This window comes from Pundamilia nyererei, unplaced genomic scaffold (assembly GCF_000239375.1).
Source record: "Pundamilia nyererei isolate P.nyererei 1_Seehausen unplaced genomic scaffold, PunNye1.0 scaffold00163, whole genome shotgun sequence".
Lineage (NCBI taxonomy): Eukaryota > Metazoa > Chordata > Actinopteri > Cichliformes > Cichlidae > Pundamilia > Pundamilia nyererei.
Window position 1 is genome coordinate 563,621 of NW_005187564.1, and position 22,131 is coordinate 585,751.

Here is a 22,131-nt window from a genome sequence, read left to right on the forward strand (position 1 = left end):
ACAGTTGAAGTGTACCTCTGGTGCAAATTACTGACCTCTGTCATCATTTTAAGTGGGGGAACTTGCACAATTGGTGGCTGACTAAATACTTTTTTGCCCCACTGTATTTGAATTTTTTCTGGGCTCTGCCAGTCATTTCCTATAACTTTATATTCACCACAAAACTCCTTAATCAGGATTTTACTATTAAAAGCTCTGCAGAGATCCTAACAACTAGGCAATCTAATAATCTAACCAGTCAGTAAGTAGTCTAATAATACTAGCTTGGAAACATTATGTCATCATGCGACATCACAGTATCTTGCTCCATTTGGCTTCAGCACCACTGTGGAGTCAGTACAAGTCAAAAAGAAGACTTCAATTTAATGAAGCAAGAGCAATAAAGAGCAGATTACAAAGGTGCTTAAACGACAATATCCCTCTATATTCACAGATAAAAAGCAAAAAAGAGATCATAACTATTTACAGGCTCAGATTGGATTTGCAGCCAAAAAAGCCAGGCTCAAAAATTATAGCAAGCAAATTCGATCATACTTTGTGATTGCCGTTTACCAGGTCAGAGTGAACCAGAGAATTGATCTAGCGATGTAAAACACTCATTTAAACATGGAATTTTCACTCGTAGAAACTCCAAATTTAAATGTGTTTAATGACATTCTCAAAATAAAAATAATCCTGATATGGCGATAGGGCAGTAAGATTTGCTTGTCTAAAATCAACAGTAAAACTGGTACATTTTCTCCTTCTTTATTATTTACATTTAATTTGTATTATTTTCTTAAGACAATTATAGCTTTTTTTTTGTTCTTTTCAGGAATTTTATGTGGTATCTATTGTTGGCATATTATCTACTGTAAACGAATGCCTGCAGCCCCCAACCAAGTTTGTTGCAGCAAACACGAGTAACAGCACAAAAACAAAGTAGTGTACTGGTGTGAATGGGGTCAGCAGCAAAACATAGTTTGGCCACTGAAAAGAATGCCCACCTAATATTAAAACAAAGAAAGAAATCAATATTTGTTTTAGTGTATATCATCTTTGTGATATTTGCCCCCTTTACTCTGCTGTCAGACAGTCCTTTCCAGTGGGGAATGAAAGCCATAATGGTAATAATAGTACTCTCTTCAAATCTACCAGACTGACAAAAATGCTTATTTTACCTTGCAGAACAATGGTGTTTCTGGTATTCTGTTGCCATGACTGAGCAATTTGCTTGTTCTTGTGATTAGTTCAGCTTTCCATCAGCAAGAAACATCTGATAAGAAGAATAGCAATGTACATATATAGACTTTAAGTCTATGAATACTATAGTAACTATATTATCAGGGTTTCTCGGATAACTTCTTCTGTACTTTCTCATCACCTGTTTCCATCAGGTTTCAGACAGAGGAGGAGAGAAGTGCTGTGGGAGTCTAGTGGCACTCTGGGGACATGCCCTCATCTGACGGAGTTCATTCCTTGTGACGATCCTGCCTGCTACCTGTGGCAGGTCCAACAAGAGGGAAGATGTATTCCCACCAAAAACTCCTGCGGTCCTGGAACTGCGATCCAGAATGTGACCTGTGTCAACGCTAAAGGTAATGTTTCACATATTCTTCATAGATAAACCGTTCCTGTCACATATTAAATGCATTTCATTGTGACTGAAAATCGGTCATTTAATTCAGTTTGGCCTTATTCCAAGTAGAAAACCTTACTAAAATGAATACTTTACTTTTTGAATAATCACCTTCTACTGTCTTTACATTTTTTTTAACTCAACTATCTTCTAGAGCATCCCATGCCTGAGGCATTTTAAAAGGCAAGGACATTAGTGACTAGAGTCTTGAATTGCTGAATCCTCAACAGAGACTTCATTCTTGTCCAAGATAACTCTGAAACGAGGCAAAATAACAAAGGAGTGCCTAAAGGGAGAGCAATGACAGCTCAGCTAGGCATTTAACTGTTATATCTAGAGAAAGGCAGCTCAAAAGTTAAACAAGGATCCAGCCAGCAATACTCACGAAAGCAGTGGCTAGAAAAATGTAACAGAAGTTCAAAGCTGTTTGAACTCTCAGTCACATCCTGGATGAGCCCCCAAATTATTACATATCTGAGGAGAGGTGGGGGATGTGGGGAGTAGCAATAAAATGTCCAGGTGAAAGTCAAAAGCTGCAATAAAATTAATCTATATTTTATGAAAAGGTTCAGCTTTGAAATGATTTTTAGATGAGAAGACTATGCTGCTTTATCAGTCAAGCATTACCAAATCATTCGTTAGCCAGTAAAGAAAAGGCAAATAGTCTAAAGAAAAAAGCACTTCTGTTAACAGAAGGCACTGACTACTTTCTAGTAACTCGGCACTACCAAAGCACAAAGCATGCATGCCACTAAAGCTCACCACACTAGCTGGCCCACACTGAGAGATTAGCTCTTCCCCAGCTTTTATAGCGCAGGGTGGAGTGAAATCAGCTGTGCGCTCACTCCACAGGAGAACGGGGCACCACCAAATTGAGGTTAGAAAGAAACACTACGAACACAGTAGGCCTGCAATAGCCTTGACTGTATCGATACAAGGTGGGGGAGATCCTGGTTTTGAGCAAAGCTAGTTAGTGGCTTCAGCTTTACTTCATATTTACTTCCTGTTGCTGGCAAGAAAAAGGATTTGCATATTTATGGCAAAATGCAGATTTAACAGTTTCTGACCATAATAAATTAATTCCTTTTATGGTTTTTATTATTATTGATTGCTATTTAGTTATAGTATGTATTCATTTATTTTTTTAGCTTTAACTATAAATCCACTTAATGTACTAAATATTACAATATTACTAAATGTAATATTGCTTATATATAGCTATCACTAGAAATTCATCCAAATTCACGGTAAAGCCATTAGTGCTATGGTCTTGACATGCAATCTTATCAGTTATGCAGAAACTATCAAGTATAATGTGATCCGTTGTGATCAGCCATATCCTCATGTTGGGTGATGGGGACATCAGCATTAACGGAGCATGCATTATTCATTAGGGATCATCATCGTTTGTGGGCTCAGAAAACATTGGCCTGATTAAAAGTCAGAATTGTAGCTTCCTACCAAGCATTAATTGATCATCTCCATAGATTATAAATCTAATTGCACCCTTTTTTGCCTGTGTTTTATTATTCTGTCAAAATGGATCATGTGTGTGTTTATCAGGAAGGCAGTGGAAGGTCCAGATAAATTAGCCAACAGGAGAGTCTAATGAGTTTTGACAGGACAGCTAAGAGTGGGAGCTTTGCCAGGTTTTAAAAAGGCTCATAAAATCATCTGTGGTGGATTTCTATGGAAATTATAAAAAGTTGGTGGCTGCTCCTTAATTGGCTTATCGGACTTAAGATTCTAGCATTTTGAGTTATTTTCACACATAGTGACAGCCTTGTGACTGCTGAGTTCTTAAGTGAGCCCCTTTGTTTAAAAACTCTCACAGTTGCAACTGCATGGAAGAAAACCAGTTAATATCATAAGAATATTACACTTTGTTTCTTGCAGTTAAATGCAAAAAAAGGTCCTGATACTAACTAATTTGGCTTTTCATATTAGAATAAAACAAATGCATAATAGAAAATAAGTGTTAGAGGAATCAGGTATAACGGATTTATAATGAATAGACATGAATGAAAAAGTACAATATAATGAAAAATATAATTTTGATAGAAGTATGTGACACTGAAAGGAATCTATATTTACATTATTCAAATCTGCTTTCATGTGTTTATGAGACCACATAATAATCACACCAAGTAATGTTGGTACATTGTTTTTATTATTTGAATGAGTGATGTAAAATAGATGATTATAGATGGAACAAGTTTTGTTGCTTTGATTTTTTTTTTTTCATTATTTATTTTGTGCAAGCATCTCCCCCCTTTCCACAATCACATCCTGGTTTGTCTCTAGAGAGAAAATGTTCTTTGTTTCTGTACTGGTAAAATTTAGCAGACCTTGAAGAAAGTAACTGCTAATTGCCAGTCTGGCTGCACACTCAGATTCATCAGATTCAAGCTCTGCGTCTAAGCTATTACACAAGTAATAATGATGGACATTTTGTCTGCTGGAAAAGGCATAAAGGCAGCTTCTCTCCTTGAAAAATGAAGTGCTAAATAAAGATTCCTATAGTCTCAAAGACTGTCGACTAACTGTATTTATTAGTTAATAATGTCAGAGTTAATTTAAATCTTCCTCTAGTCAACGCTTGGCCAACTCCAGGCCTTGAGGGCCGTTGTCCTGCAGGTTTTAGATCTCACCCTGGGTCAGCACACCTGAATCAAATGATTAGTAGGGGTGGGTTTTCATTATTGATTTATTGATTAAAATCGATTCTCGCTTGGATAACGTGATATTGATTCATTAAAATCCTGAATTTTTTTAATATAAATTTATTTTGCCCAAAATGCCAGAATCTCAGAAAACCTCACAAAATTTCAACAACCACCAAACAGCTAAAACAGTAAATGAGAGCAGGAACACGGATTCTGCACAAAGACGTAAACACAAAGTGCAGACCCGCCGACGAATCAGAATCAGTGAGATGTCGCCTTTCTCACCCGACGGCACGGACACGAGCTGAAAGCCAACAGCTCGCTGATTCTGATGTTTCGGTGGGTCCGCACTTTGTGTTTGCACCATTTTTGCCCTGATTCTGAAGCTGCAGCCTTTATCTCTCTCCAAACAATATTGACCGAACCAGCAGCAAAAGAAGCAGCAAACACATAAACATTGTCATGAATTCCCCTACATGCACAGCTCCCTCTCTCTCTCTCTCTCTCTCTCTGTACTTCAAGATCAGTTTCCCTTCTAACAATCTTTTTTCTGCATTATTCGCTTGCTTGTTACGCACAAGTCTACCATTCTTACAGCCTGTCGGACGCTGTTTTTTTCCCCTTTTACTTACTTCCGAAAAGAAAGCCTCATTTCTGCCGTTCAATACTGAACTAAACTTTTTTAAATTATGCAAAATAGCAAAGTGCTCAGCCGTGTCTCTAATAAAACCTCTGTAACTTTGCTCTGCTTCACATCAGCAGCATCAGGTGATGTTCATATGTTCATTAATGGGTTTGTTTCGTTTTTGATCTACTGCAGAATATTTTTATAAAATCCCAGGCCAGGAAAATCACCTTCATGTTTTTCTGTGTTTTATCCTCTACTTTGACACAAAGGCATCTCACACCTTTGATTATGTCTCCCAAGTGTCAAATTTCTTTTTCTAGATATAAAAATATAGAAATGTACTGATGCATGATCTGAATTATAATATGTCTGACTGTCTGAGGCAAAATTTCCCCGATTCAAATTGAATTGAATTGATTCAAATTGAATCGAATCAAATCGAATCGATTCGGAACCTTGTGAATCGGAATCGAATCGATTCTTGAAATGAGTGACGATACCCAGCCCTAATGATTAGTTCATTACCAGGCTTCTGGAGAACTTCAAGACATGTCGAGGAGGTGATTTAGCCATTTGAATCAGCTGGATCAAGGACACATCTAAAACCTGCAGGCCTTCGATGTCTGGGTTTGGATACCACTGATCTAGGTGAACATTAAAAAAAAAAAATACTCAAGAATATTAGAAATCATAATAGTGGTTATCAGCTTTAATCAGGCCTTCTGCTTCAGGTTTTGTTCTCATTTGACTCATATTTCTTTCAGTGTATGTGACAAGAGGGCAGACCATACCAAAGGTTCACTTAAATCAGCCTTGGCTAACGCCAGGCCTTGAGGGCTGGTGTCCTGCAGGTTTTAGATATCACTCTGGGTGAACACACCTGAATCCGATGATTAGTTCATTAGCAGGTCTCTGGAGAACTTCAGGACATGTTGAGGAGGTGATTTAATCATTTAAATCAGCTGTGTTGCATCAAGGACACATCTAAAACCTGCAGGACACCAGACCCCGACGCCTAGGTTTGGACGCCACTGATGTAGTCGAAGCTTCCGCTGTTATCGCCAACAAATTTATTATATGAAACAAAAAATAAACCTTACACAGCTGTGGTCAGAAGTTTACACACACTCGTCATGTCATGGTAGTTTTGGACTACACACGTGTCGTCTTTTTTAGCAGGGTCTTCTTTCTTGACTGGTACCCTCCCAGTTCATGGCTATGTAAAACTCACTTCACTGTGGAAAGTGAGGCTGCTGTACAGTTGTTTGAACTGATGATGTTGGAGTCTCTGGACTTCCCAATTGTTCTAAGTATTGGTCAGTCCAATGAGTGCTATCAAACAAATCCTTTTTATGCTGGCACTCTGTTTTCAGGCGGAGAAACTACCAGTTGTAGTCAATCACGCCAGCTAATGAGAAATTAATAGGCCTTGGCCTTGTCAAGATAAACAACAGTGTAGCACTACTTATTGCAAATGTCAGCTGTGTATATGCATACGTTTGACACTGTGCTGATTATAGAATAGCCAAAAGAAATTAAAGCTTGCGCACCCAATTCTTGTTTTTTTTTAAAAAAACATTAAAAAATTATGAAAATCTTGTAATTATCATGACTTTTCTGATTGCAACTGTATATAAAAGCAGTTGAAGCTCTTTACCAACTCTTCTTGCATCGATTTTCTCTCAGACTAAATGGTAAAACAATGAAAGACAAAACACAAAGAACATAAATAAAACTCATTCAATTTTTAATGGTTATAGATCAAGCAGTATATTTACATATATTTTCAATCAAAGCACACCAATCAAAGCACATGAAATCCAGCAGTGGAGGTGGGTTGTTAATGACATTACCTGCGGCATCTCCGGGTTCCTGTGGTGCGTTATAAAGAAACTTTGCAGTAGAATTTTCCAGTTCTTCTGCAGTCCTGTGGAGAGAGCAATGGGGATCTGGAGTTGAGGAAGTAGGAAGGTTTAGACCGACTGTGGAGAATTCCTGCATACGTATTCACTGCTGCCTGGGTTTCAATCATTTTTGTTCTGACAGGCTGAGATAGGCAGTGAAGATGGAGAGGCAGTAGTAACATATCAGCAGAGCTTAAAGGATTGTTTGCTATAATCTGATATGCTGTCAGAAACGGTAACCAGCTGTGATATCTGTAGATGCACATACATTTTTTTAAATAGTAGCAGCTTATCTTGTAATCACTAAATCATAAATACATTAGCTGACGTAGCTGTCTTTGTCTACAAAGGTGGTGGAGATTTTAAGGAACTCTTCTTTCATCTCTGATGTTGGAGCTGGATTTAAGAGTTATTTATGGATAACAAGTGAAAGCTTTCTGGTTTAAAAAAAAGAGCAAGCCAGAGGAAAAAACAACAGACCATGTCTACTCTCCATCTTATCTTGACTCACCATATGATTTTAAGTGGAAGGTTGGAGGGAATTCACAAGTCAGTCCGTCAGTGCCCATTACTATGGTCTAGTTTCAGTGTCCCCATTGTAAGCTGAAGCTTTTCTTTCATTAAATTGATATATACATCATCAGGACATTATATACCACTAAACCTCTCAAATTTTATAACCATCATTTCTTTTTGTAATCTCTGCACATCTCAATCAATTACAGGAAAAATATATAATATAACCTCCGAACACTGTCCTGCTCTTCATTATTTTTTATTCCTTTACAGGGTTTTGGTCTGTGTGACCTTTGTCAGGTACAAAGAAACCTTGTTCATGCACATTTGCACATATGTATACATTGAGTATAATTCAGCCAATTAGGCATTCCTGGCTATTAGACGTCACATGTGCATGCAATCAATCAGTTAATGAGTCCACTCGAATCGTCAATGACATCATCCAAAACCCAAATAACATTTAAAATCACCACCTGATTTGAAAACCGAACCATCTATATATATATTCCAAAATTATCACTTAAACTAAGAAAATTATGACAATTATAAAATAAAAGTTTACAAAAATATTTATACTTTGGACAAATCAGTGTTGTATAACATTTTACCATATACAGTATACAAATCCCAAATCAAAACAAATGCACTCATTAAACTGTTCATCATTCAATCCTTTGGGTGACAATATCTGCAAAGTGAATATCCAAAATGCCTCTCTTCTCTTCAATAATAAATCAATATGAGTATGAAACCATACAAAAAAGCACTTCAATTTTTTGTCATCAGATTGTGTTTGCCGTGTTTTTAAAAAATCTACAAATAAACTGCTGTCAACTCCAGTAACATTACATGAGCAATTAAAAAGTTTCAAATGAAGTCTTTCTTACATTTGACCCAAGTTTCACTTTGGAGAAGAGGATAAATCTTGTGAATAGGGTGGCTGGGTTTATTTCTGTTCAGCTAAATAATAAGTTGAATATTATGAAATTCAGTGATGTGCCAGATACCCCTGAGATTTGTAAAAAAAAAAAAAATTCTCCCTGATTGAGTGAGCTTTTTGTTCCCGTTTCCCAGCATAAAGAAAATCTGCATTCCAAGTCTGAGGATGCATGAAATTGTGTGAGGAAAGTCTAAGCCTATAGAGAGCATACAAACTGCACTTTTCTGACTAAGTTAATCTGATGGAGATTAAAATGATTATCTAGGCTTGCTCAAGCAATCAAAGGGAAAAAAAAAATCCTATATCACCTAAATCGTGTCTTTGCCATGGAATATATTCTATTATGGCAATAATTTTAGGGCAGCAGAAATCATTTTGGTATGACTGAAGTAGAATTAAGTGATACAAGGGTGGTCAAGGACACTTTTGGGACTCAACCAGACAGATGCCCAGAGGGATAACCATGTGGTGAAAATAATAAAGCGCTGTTGTTTACTGATGAATCATTTTGGTGCATCACATACTAAGATCATGTATCTAGATATGTTTTATTAATGCGCTTTATCGAATATCTTGTATTTCCCAATTCACTTGAGGTTAAGCAGATAAGAAACAGAGCTGAAAAACCCCCACAGAAAATGTTAGTGGCTGTATAAGTGTTAAGTTCTATTTGAAGTAGCCATGTAATACCGTTATTTTCACAATCAGTATCATATGTAGAAAGTATGTTTTGGTGCTAAATTATACACCACATGCTAACTGTATGCCTTAATATTTCTGTGGCAGGTAGGCAGACAGACAGATATTCCCAGTATAGGCTGAAAAATTATGCAAACTCCTAGGTTAATTATATTAACAAAAGCGAATTGGAACCAGGGGAATCCAATCAGTGACGCTAGATTAGAAGTGTAGGTTAGGGATACTTTGACTTCTAAAAATATTTAAGAGTTTGACTTTAGTGTTCACGAGATTTTGCTAATAACCCATGCATATAAAATGATTCTGTGTAAGCAAGGATCACTGTTTTTAAATAAAGCTAAAAAAAAAAATGAGAGTCTGAGACTAACTGTATTTATTTGTGGGACCAGCTACTAAAAGTGTTGAAATGCTATGTTTGTTTGCACATAGCTTATTCCCATTGTGTTTGTTTATGCTTATTTGTGACCTGTCAGTGGAAGCAACCAGTCACACTGGTTTAACACTATTTAATCAAAAATTGTTAATTCTTCATGTTTTCTTTTAAATAGTGCCAAATGTACATGTGAGTGTGTTCATTTATTGTGTTCTACATTTACTATTTTGTGTTTGGCTACAGTTACTACTGTATTTATGTGTTATTTACTGCAAACTACTTCAGCAAAGAGATGTGATAGCTTCACCCTCTAGATTTTTGGCACAGTAAACGTGTTCTGACAGCTCCCACTAATTGCACGGTGACCAGAGTAGTCGGTCCAATTTCTTGATGTAACCATAGACCACAGTGTAATGCAGTGCACCTGTGACTGGCAGTTGACATGACCCACATACAGCAGATCTTTGCTGCGTATACTTAAACCTACAGATGATCTGACATTTCTGACCTAATAACTGAGCACAGTGGTCAGCATCATTCTGACTCTGCTTGCTCAAGTGGTCAGCAATATTCAGGAGCTATGTTTAGGAGAAGTGCTGAAAGTGACTAACGTTTGCTGAAATGCTGAAGCTACACGTTTAACAGGCAGGTAAAGCACAGAAAATAATTAGTGACCCAGGGTAGTTTGTTGGATGCTCACAGCTATTTTATCCAATGCACCTTGTTTCTTTTGCCTCCCCCCAGCTCTACTTTAAAAGCTTCCTCCACAGATTGGATATGATTATTAACTTTTAAGCAAAGGCGAGGACTTTTTTTCAGTATCTACTAGAATAATAACAATGAAGAAATTAATTGGTGGGTGGGCGAGCAGAATAGAAATCATGTGGAAATTGCATGCAGGAGCCAGAGATATTATATCTGAGTAAGAGCCCCAATTCCTGTATTAATAATGCAAAAGGACCCCTAGGGCAACCATCTATTTGCAGAGCACCCCCACACACACAAGTAGTCTCATACATACACACTCACACATAGATACAAATACATAAGTTGTGACTTTGGATTCATGTTATCATGTCATTTCTCTTTAGGCAGTGTTTTCAGGCAAGGTTTTGTGAGTCTTTTGTTACTTTGTTTGCTAATACATGCATTAAACCCTTTTGATTTTCAAGCAGAAAGATTGTTGAATTACTGATTTTCCATTGTTTATAAAAGCACAGTAAGTAATTCCACCTTTGGCAATAATGCATCTGTTTTAATCAGTTTTTAATAAGCCTGGAGCCAGTGTCATGCTTTTATATTCTTTTTGTTGCATTAGTTTGATTTAAAACCTAAAGTTGGGAATGTAAATGCGTCAAATCGCCCTTGTCAGTGGCCTTTCTGCAAAGTTTTGCCCTTGTAAAAATTAGTAGACTTAAGTGACCTCTTGGTATTGCAAACACCTTGATTGCACAGACTTGTCTGGTTTTAATCATGCTGCTGTCTGCTATCTACTGATAGATTCATACTCTTGTCCATGCTGTTTAACAGAAATTCAACTTCCAAACTATATAAGACTTTGTCCATGCTTAGAATAGGCAGATATGATCCTTCTCTACTTGTACTATAAAGCAGTGTAAATTGTATGTAGATTATGTCACTGCCCATAAAGGAAATAGTGGGTGGAAAAACAAACTGTTGTTCTTCTGCTCTTTCTCTAAAAGTAGCAAAAGCAAAAGAACAAACAAAGAATATTTATTTACTTTACTTTAAGCTAAAACTTTTTGCTTTGCATTTTCCATTTAAAGCTTTTTTTTTTTTAAGTACCGCCGTATATCATTGCCCATTTTTGCATTTCTAGTGTGTATTGCTCTAAATGTGGGTCAGTGAGGTTGATTCACTGAAATCTATAGTGCATGCCCTGCTCTATTTTATGCTGTCTTTGCATTTAGCATGCATACCTGAAATAATCACCTGGGTAGGAGTCACTGCGAACCAAAACAGTGACAATGGATTCCCACACAGCTTACTGTCAGTTCAAAACAATCGCGTTAAAGATCATTGTAATTTGTGCTGCAGCCTCCAAAGCTTCTCTGAGTTGTTTAAATATATATACCATCGTGAAACCTATGTTCTCGTTACTTAAATTTTTAATTTTAGTTGAAAATATAATTTTAGTGAACATTACAGTAATAACCATCCACCATCTTTCCACTTGTCCAGTATTATAAATATACGTCTCGCTCTACAAATGTTTATGCACATTTTTTTGGAAAAATTTGCATCTTATGCCCACTTTGATCTGTGCTAATGAAAGTCGTAATGTATCCCACACTGTAGCCTTTGGGTCATCGTTACATTCAGCTGATTTTTCTTTAACTCCTGCTGTATGCACATTAGCTGCTTTGATGGTTGGAGATCTCTTATGCTTTGACTTTATGGCCACAAAGTTTCCAAACTCCCCGAGGGTGGGTCTTTTACATTTTTCTTATGAGGCAACATCTAAGTTTGCATTCTCTATGTTTACTGCCCTCCTCTGAATCAAGGTTGTTTGCTTGATTCAGATGAAAAAAAAGAGACAAATTGATGACAGATCTGCCCTGGGGTTGTTATTGTTAAACTATATTCCATGATCTAGTGGCAGGGTTCAACCAAGTTAATGATTCTTCTCTCTGTGAGTGTATATCAGAAAACAATGCTTCAGCAGCTGCTGGCATTGTTTTGACAACAGGATGACATTCCTGTTTCTGAAATTGATCTGTCTCTCTAGGACAGAGACCTTGGAGAAATCTATGGCAAACTCTTTTAAAGCTCCAAAAGGAAATACAACCATATGTCTGGTTATCTATATAGTAGTAGCTTATGTGCATAGTGTTTAACAAGAAAGCTATTGTTATTATGTTTAATCTACAGGTACCTTTCAAGGTGCTTAAGGACGCTTTAAAAGATGCAGTAAAAGTTCTTCTCGATGGCTATTGTGCAATTTTCATTTGATAAATGACATTCTCAAAACTACTTGTTCAGTCTCCATGTTATCTGGTGACATCTGCATGTCATTGATATTGTCATGCAGACGATGTTGGAGCCACTTGTCATAATGGATCAAGCAGGTTTTCTTGTTTTTATTTTTCATTCTTTGATCTTATTGAAAACGAGTGAGAACTGATATGCAAGGTCATGTCTTTTTCACTTTTATTCCCAACTCACCTTTTATGTTTCTTTTTCTTTCTTTGTTTGCTTACTATTTTTGTGACTGTATCTTTGATACTATTCCCATAACCATGATGTTGCAATACAGGAAAGACTGCACATGCAACAGTGTGTGGCAAATAACAATGCAATCAACAGTCTTTTCTCTATATTTCTCTCTATATAAGTCTATATAAGAATCCTATATTTTTATTATTATTATTATTATTATTATTATTAGTCCTTTATTTATCCAGGTAAATAACTCTCGTTGAGATTAAAAATCTCATTTCCAAGAGAGACCTGGCAGATATTTGGTAGATATCTTGAACTGAGGCATTGTATATGAGTCAAAAAAGTGGAGCCTTTTGCATTTTGTCTGCCAAACCTTGCAAGAGTATGCAAGAGCATACATAGGCAGAGTACACCATTATACTGACAACATGGCAGTCTAGTGACCAGTATTTTGACCATCTTGTTTGCAAAGAATGACTCAAGCCAATGACAGTTTCAGAGAGTTGAATATTTACTTTTGCAGGTAATTAATTTTGTGGCTTAATAAAATTGCACTTACTGTACTGCACACCTTAATGATGGTCCAAGATGTGTTAAAGCAACCTAGATAAACTGTAAAAAAATGGAGTAAAGATATAACAAAGTAGAAAGAAATTGCTCTTTGTTTCCTGTGGCTGTTTCATTCGTAAAAGAAGAGTTAACTAGCAGCTGCGATACATATTTCATAACACGAAGATGAAGGCTGAAGGCTGAAGGATAGCTTTTAAAACTAGCTCAGAATACCAATGGAGTGACCTTACAATTTCTTTTGATGAAATTAAATTTGTGTTTGACAGAACACTTAGGAGGGATGCCCGCTTACTTGCTTTTACTATCTGTAACATGGTCTTGGCAAACTTTATCAATAGCACAAAAAAAGAATTTTAGGGATTAATTTTGAAGAATGAAAAAAGTCTAAGTGCTCCAAATTGCAATAAACACATCATCCTCCCCTATACGTGCATTGCCATGTGTTCACATTCAGAGCTGATGTAGACATGACTTGAATTTGTCACAGAGTGAATGTAATGGTATCAACATGTGTCAATTGTGTCAGCTAGATCCAGCAGGATCCACTTATTATCTTGTCCAGTGTCACAAGTGCACGTCTGTGTGTTCTTCAGAGATAATTCAGGCCTAACAAAAATGGTAAAACTGAGACGAGCACAGAATATAAAGTAGCTGACCAAATAACACATTATGTGTTGTACTTCATGTGAATTGCATTTACACTTTCATTCAGCATGATGAAAGATCTGGTATCCTCTGGAGGGGGCTGATGTATTAGGATCGCAGTATGTTGTGGGTTCATTTACCTCTGCATTTAATGTGAGCAAGACCAGGCTTTAAGGTTTTAATCTGATCAACCCAGAGTCATAGGGCCTTGGGTTATACCACTTTCTGCTTCCAATATACATTTGTTATTTGATGTATACTTCAGCTGGGATTTCATTCTAGCGCCAGTGTGTTTTGGTTTAGTTTGCACAAGGTTATTTCCCTATCTGATAGCTGTTAGATCAAGATGAGATACTAAGTGTAGCGAGTGTCAACTGGATTATTTGAGCCTTTAGGCTGATTTCAGTTATCTTATCTTGCCTTTTTCAGGAGAAGATGTGCCCGATGCCTACTGTGTGGAAGGCCCTCCACTTGCAGAAGAAGCCTGCGAGGTGCCCTGTTCTGCAGACTGTGTGGTTGGCCCCTGGTCCTCCTGGTCCACCTGCTCACACAGCTGTGCCAGTAAGACGGCAGAGGGTAGACAGAGCCGCACTCGCACTGTTTTAGCCATCCCACAAAAAGGTAATCCAAAATTCCCTTTGATCTCTTTGACTCTTTCTCATCTAATACTAATAAAGAACTTCTTTGCTTTGTTTACTGGAGTTTATTTTTAACTTGGTTTTACTTTTAATGAAGCTAGATTTTTAAAGCTGATATTAATATATGGCAAATAGGTAGAAAAGGTTTAGATTATAACTGTCGTTAACATGTCATCTCATCTGAAATACTGCAGAAAAAAGGGCAGAAGTAACAAGAAGATGTATTATATTGTATTATTACTGTAGTTGTTGATAATAATGTATACCTTTCGGTATCTATGAGGTTCAGTACTACACTGACTGGATGACAGAAAGCATGAAAACACTGATCTTTGGAGATTTTAAGAAGTAGCTTGTAATTACAGATATAAAAGAAAAACTCCAGTAACATTTTCATTAGCAGGGAGCTCAGTGTCTTTGGGATATAGTGCTATTGTTAGAGGGACTCAAACTGAGGAATGCCACGGCTAACACAAAACTAGACTCGGCAAATAAGAGGAGTAAAGATTGATTGAGTTCGAACCTTTATCTGGGTTTTTTTTTGTGTGCGAGTCTCATTTAGTCGTTTTTCATCTCACAAACATTTGAAGTTTGAGTTGACCATTCATTATCAGAGACTCTTTTCTTCCCAACAGTGCTTTTCTTACTTTGTGTTGTGTTTTCAAGTCAGTCAGCAAAGCCTTGGCAGCCAGCTAGCAGCCATTAATCCCTGTAACTAAATGCATATCTGCAACAACAGCTGATGAAAGAATCTCACAGATTAAGCCAGGTTCCAAACTATGTTGCTTATTACAATGTTACTGGCTATCAGCTTGCTGACAGAGCTGATGTGTGTGTGGGTATGTATACATGGGTATTAATGCTGCATTTGTGTTTATAAGGATACATTTTTGTAACAGCGTCTGACAGAATACTGTAGAAGCCCTGAGAAATACAAATTGGACTGGAAGGTGTAAGTATATACAATATTTGGTTGTGGTTCAGCTCATCCTTACTTTTCTATAAGTCACAGCACACTACTGTTCCCTCTCCAGATATCATATTTATCATACTTCATCAACTGAGCTGTCCATTTTTTACCTCCATTTCGACCAGAGAGTCCCTGCACTGACTACTGTAGGCCCAAAACAAAAGTAAATTACCGCTGTGAACACCACTGTAAACAATCCTTTAGCCAGAAAGCAATGATGCATACATAGAACTCAGGTATTTTACATAAACTGTAAATGAAGAAATGATTACTTTGGAGGTTTTATATGTATATATACACATACACTAACCAGGACACAGAGCATAAACATTGTTGTGCTTTGGCAGTCAATGAATTACCAAAGGAAGACTTTCACAGTGGCCTTGCTGTGACTGAGTTTGTAATTTGAACTTCTAGAAGTTGAAACTTGAAAAGTGCTTGCTCAGCTAACCCAAAAAACAAATATTTGCTACAGTATGTTAATAAACAGCTCATGGTAGAGTGATAATATTGGCACTTTTTTTCCTTCCATTGATCAAATACATCTTGTACTTTAAGAGAATCCATTAGATTTGTTTTGGTCAAATCACATGTACTCTGCACAATAATGAAACTGTGTTGGAGTGATTTAGTGCAGCTTTTTCTGAATGCCATGTTGTACATTCTGTGTATTTCACAATTTTCTACTCTTATGTGTTGATATGCAGATGGAAAAGCTTGTCCAGCGGGTCCAGCTCTGGAGCAATGGAGAGTCTGCAATGACCATCCTTGTGTGGTATTTCACTGGGAAGCTTCAGCATGGGGTCCATGTATTGAGGATACCTCTATGGCTCTCAGTGGAACCAGCCTCCAGAATGGGACCATAACCTGTGCTGTCGGGGTTCAGATCCGCAAAGTCATCTGTGTGAAGATGAATGCTGGTCCAGTCGTAAATAAAAGGTGGAGTCTATGCAAATTATTTGATGTATGGACTTTTTTGAATTTTATGTACTCTGATTCAGTATTTTTCTTTGTAATGTCACTTTTTTTTTATATATAGAATTATATATCCAGTCATTTGAAAAAGTAAGTACAGTGATGTGAAAATGCAAAAAAAAAAAAAAAGGAAATCAGGAAGGGGGCAAACACTTTTTCACGCCATTGCACATCAAATAGACGTTTTTGACCCTTTTTTAAAATATTTTGTTTAATTTTAATTAGCAAACACTTAACTCACTTATACATAGTGTCTATATTCTCCATAAACAGATGTCTTTATATAGATTTTCATAGGACAGCTACAAAATTCGGTTTCTCTTGTAGTCTGAGTTCCATTGGCCCGTCACATTTGAGCACTTGAGTTATATGTAGTTCTTAGTGTAGAGCAAAAGAGTTACTGTATTTCTTAATATGCAATCTTGAAACTAGCAGAAATTGCCTGTTTATTATGTCTGCATTTATGAATATTGAAAACAGGAAGTCAACTCTTTAATGGAAAAAATATATTTAAAAAAATATATAATAATTTTTATATTATTATATATTTTTTAATATATTTTTTGTATTATTATATATTTATATTATATTATATTTTATATATTTTTTTCTATATTATATAATGTCAATGCCGTTCGTTGTCTTGCTTCCATGTTGTATCAAATCCTAACACAGCATTTCAAGCGGATTTAAATCTGGACTTTGACTGGGCTTTTTTATCCTTTGTGTATTTGTTACTATGCTTAGGATCATAATCCTTTTGAAAGATGTACTTCTAAGTTCAGCTTAAGCTTGTAGTGCAGTGACCTCAGATTATCCTTAAGCACTCGTATAAGGTGCAGAATGCATAGTTGAATCAATGGCCGCAAAATACACAGCCTCTGGCCGTGAAGCCAACTTAAACTGTAACATTTCTATCCCTATGTTTCACATTGGGTATAAGGTTCTCCTCCTGAGAAGCTGTTTTTTGGTCTTTGCCAAATAATAGGGTGCTGATGAGTAATTAACTGTGTCATCAACATATTGATGGATATTCACGAGACTTGTTATGAGTCACAATTTGACCTCCGTGCATTTGCTCTTGAACAAATGAGGTGAGTATGTGGTCTCAGCCCCCCACCTGATGTTTATGGTAATTAAAATTAAAACTTGAAGGGCACTCATTAAGGCCACTAGCCATGCTACCCCTCTCCACTAAGTTACATGAGATATTTTTCAACTTATACAACGTATATTCTTCAGTTCTGGGAGATGACTTATTTTGTCAGTATGAAAATTGCACTTCTGTATCAGAGTATCTTTTTACTGTGCTGCTCTGCTTATTTTTAGCAGCTGAAAATAGGCCCTGAGAGAAATGAATGCTAAATTATAGGTGAGGAGAAAAGGAGCTTTGTAAAATCAAGGGGAAGATGGGATGTTTCTCTTACAAAAAAAATCACTTAAGAACACAGTCTCCATTTTCCAAAACCGCCTTACTTGTAGATATCTACCGTATGCTTTTAGTTACTAACAGATGACCCAGAGGACTTGCTTCACTGTGAAATAATATCCCAGAGTTTTGTGTATTGAGGTCTGGTTTTATCCTTTTTCCTTCTGTGTGTTTAGTGTTTCTTTTCATTTGTTTTTGTGAACCAGAGATTCATTTTGCTTCTGCTCCACCATTATCTACTCCTCTTTCACCAATACAATATCAAACTCTGCTAAGGGCTTTTGTGCTGTCACTATAATGATGTTATAGTGATCTTCACAGCAGGAAGACAGATTTATAAATAATTCACAAAGATTGCTCTTCTTTAGCTTGATGTGCTATTGACAGGGCTGTAAAATAGATTATGTAGAGGCTTTTTTTTCTAATGCTTGTCCTATCTGCCGCCACAGTAAGAGTCAGTTTTTTAGTGTATTTATGCACCAAAGTCAGGTCTTTCTGCCATCTTTCCAAATTATGCTGTGACTGTCTGACTCTATCGAAAAACGCAGATTTGACATAAATTATATTTATACCCAAGACACATTCTATACGTTCTAACAGATTATGTTCTGGATTAAAAAAGCAAGGAAAACTGAGTAGGTAGGCGAGCTGCAATTCTGCGTTAACCCCTGTTTATCTCAAACTCTGATTTCTGAATTGTTAAGCTTTGAGTTGGAAAATGTTTCAGAATACAGCTGTTGCTGCTCTGTTTGAAGGGTCACTTCAGTCAGCAAACATCTTAGCATTTCATGCTGAGCAGTAATCTCAGCAGTGAGCAGTGGCTCAACAAAAAGATTAGTTGTTGTTTTTTTGTTGGTATCAATACAGAGCCCCCAGAAAAACAGATTGATTTTCAGTGTGTAAATAATAAAACTGACAGTGATGAAACTTCATACAGTACACACACATACTATTAATATTATTAATAATGATGAATAATGAATAATGATGCTGAACACTGTGGCATTGACAGTGAATCTAACTCCCTCATTTTGGGAAAACCACACAATATACCCCAGCTGCTCTGTTGCGTTGTCATGCCCTCTGGCATACATCACTGCAAAGGGAGGGAGAGAGAGAAGAGTAGGGATAAAGCTGGGGAATGATGGGTTTTATGTATCTTTCCTCCTTATGCTTTGGCATACTTTGATCTCATTGCTGTGCGTGCTGGATTTTTGCAGTCAGTAGGATGTGGCGCCATGCTGGGTCTCTAGTGAGACCTGGATCTGGTTGTTGGGCAAAGGAAGTCACTGGCTCTGAAACAAAATGTGAAATTTCATGTGTGTTTGTGCATTGAGGACAGGAGTTGGCTGCTGGTTGATGAAGACATCAAAGCTTATGAATTACTTGATTTTACATAGCTGCATTAATCCGCACCAATTCAAGGTTGCACGACACACAAAACACAACACAGCCAGAGGGCTGTTACAGATATGTTACACAAGAGATGTGCCAGCATGAATTAAGACAAGGAAATTGTTAAAAGTCGGTCAGATGCTCATTAAAACCTGGTAATGATGTGTTTGGTGTAGCAGGAATGATCTATTGGTAAACAGTTTGCATATCCTTGTTTCTCAGGTTAATTAGCAGCCGTGTTTGATTGATTTTTTCCCCTGGAGCACTCTTTCGCTTGTCTTGTTGGTAACAAAAAATGGCCCTGGCTGCTCTGTATATGTAAAATAAATCCACTCACTGGGACATTTAAATTGATCATAAATTTGTTTCCACTATTTATAGATACATTGCCATTGCTGATATTTTGTTGAGATTTTTAGTTCAAAAAATATTTCCTACATACTGCCACTAGTTGATGCCACTGTGGGCTACAAATCTAGCATAAAGATATATTGATTAGTCTAGTTTTAGTAAAACTGGGATTTAAAAGTGAAAATGCACTGTGAAGCATGCAGGCACTTTTTTTTTTTTTAATGAGTAATATTTGTAGACTGGGAGGCAACTGAATGTGTGAGAACACTGTAAATTTCTATATTTGTGTAGCGTTTGCTTGAGCATGCAGGCAGAGGCACATGTAATCAATCATGTTTTCTGTGGGGAGATGTGTGATGTCAAGGACAGGGCATTTGTTTTACTGCGCTATCCTCTTACTAGTGAGACCCAGGACGTTTATCATTCATCACCTGGGGGCTGAAGAGAATTTAAGACCACTGTTTGTTTGTTTGTATGTTTAGATGTTCAGATTCTTCCCGTCCGGAAACCGTCCGTCCTTGTTTGCTACCCTGCAAGAGAGACTGCATTGTGACGCCTTTCAGTGAATGGACAACTTGCCCATCAACCTGCCTTCCAGGTAGCTCACTGACAGGATTTTCTAGAAATTTATTTTACAATTGCCTCTCTAATAGCTTAACAGACTTTTTAAAATTATTCAGTATCCAGAGTAAAATCTTTTAAAATTGGTAAATTATCAATATATTGGGATTGAATATGTAAATACCTTGTTTCAGGAGCGCAAATAACCTATTCAAATAAAAACACATTTCATACTTTCACAATAGATAGATAGATTATAGATTCGATTATAAGTAATCAGTTGATTACTTATAATCTATCTAGAAACTGATTTTAATTTGACATCAGTGTATTCCCAAAAGGTTGATTCTGTTCATCTGGACGTAGCGTTTTCTGTGAGAAACGTTTCATCATTCATCAAAGTGACTTCTTCAGTCTCAGCTGACTGAAGGTTTCCCCAACCTTTTACACAATAACTGAACCTAGCCCACTGAATGAGCAATGGGCTGTGAGGTCAGCTCCCTGATCATTAATATGCAAATTGTCACCACCATTGATCAACAACTACTGATCAAAGACTATTGATCAATGACCATGAGTACCATACACAGAGAGTTGGGGAATGGCTGCAATCACCGCATTGTAAAATGGCGAAAGATGTACCCTTAGGCCCCTCCTCGATTCAGAGATGGTCTTTCCCTTTTCACGTAAATAGCCTCCTTGAATCCCTGCTGAAACCAGCATTCCTCCCTGTCCAGGATGTGTACATCCTCATCATTGAAATAGTGACCACTGGCCTGTAGATGTAAATAGACTGCGGAGCCTGATGACGTTGTTTGGTTTGGTCTGAAAACGCTACGTCCAGATGAACAGAATCATTCTTTTGGGATTTACTTACCTGGATGATTGAGCATGCATCAAGACACATCAGTAGATTGTATAAGGTAAACTTCAAGAAGGTATACATCACTGTATGTGTTATTCCTTTAAGCCTGACCTATAAAATAATTGCCAGAAAATTCAAAATTAAATATACATTTTAATACATGGGTTTTACTTTGTATCATAGTTGCTACATACAGAATTTTTATTTATTTTTTCATTCTTGCAATGAATAGCTTGAAAATGTAATGTACGATATATTCAGATTTTTCATTGAAAAAACTGATGGCGTAAAAATCTCAAGAACTCAAATATGATGCACTTGGCTTCACATGCTTACAATGATGGCAAGAGGCTTCTTAGAAAAATGGACAGTGCAATACACACAAAGTGTTGTCAAGAATTACATTTAATTGTAAACAACAGTTTTAACTGTCCATTACATTAACCTAGCACATAGAGAGAAAAGAATGGATATTTAATGGGTTTCAATATGTGTACTGTAATGTCTCGGAAATCAAAAAGTATGTAATTGTTTTTAGAAGAATTGAGCAGGCATCTCATCTGTGTAAATATGCTGTAGTCCATTGGGTCTGTTGATGATGTAATCTCTTTCTTAATTGCACCATTTTCAATGTTTAGTAATTAGTGCTGTGTAATGAGCCTTGGAGCCTGAGCCAAATGAAGCCATTACAGTGTGGTGTGTCCGAAAACAGACTGCAGTGAAGTGGAGGACATCGCTGCTACAAGGGCATGCTAATCAGCATCGGAACAATTTCGAAACCACTTGTTTTTTTCCCCTCTTTGAGATATTAGAGCACAGTGGTGATATTGATGCATCATTTATTTTGCGACCAAGACATTTGTCAGGCACTTGTCTCGGTATCATTTTACATCCTATTCCTCCTTGGAAATGTTCACTTAAATTCAGCTGTGCAAATAATCTGTCATTGAACGCAGCCTTTTTGTGAAGATTATCTTTCATGTTTAACAGAAAATGCAACCGCCGCCACACAGTCTCGATACAGGACCATCATTCAGAGGGCTGCTAATGGAGGTCAAGAGTGTCCCGACACACTTTACGAAGAGAGAGAGTGTGAATCACTTCGTGTATGTCCAGTGTATAGGTAAAAGCACTATTTATAATGAACTGCTTTCTGTTTTTAATCCAAGGACAAGTTAACTCAGCTTATCTGCCATATAAGA

The 22,131-nt window shown here is 36.9% G+C and overlaps 1 protein-coding gene across 1 annotated transcript in view; it reads left to right on the plus strand.

Annotated features, from left to right (window-relative positions):
- The window catches only part of thsd7ba (thrombospondin, type I, domain containing 7Ba), a 189,621-nt gene that overhangs the window by 104,895 nt on the left and 62,595 nt on the right, over positions 1-22,131 (plus strand). The window contains exons 8-12 of the mRNA XM_005745722.2: positions 1,377-1,577; positions 14,175-14,366; positions 16,061-16,292; positions 19,986-20,101; positions 21,920-22,052. Of these exons, the coding sequence (XP_005745779.1) occupies positions 1,377-1,577; positions 14,175-14,366; positions 16,061-16,292; positions 19,986-20,101; positions 21,920-22,052 (874 nt within the window). The remainder of the gene's footprint in view (positions 1-1,376; positions 1,578-14,174; positions 14,367-16,060; positions 16,293-19,985; positions 20,102-21,919; positions 22,053-22,131) is intronic.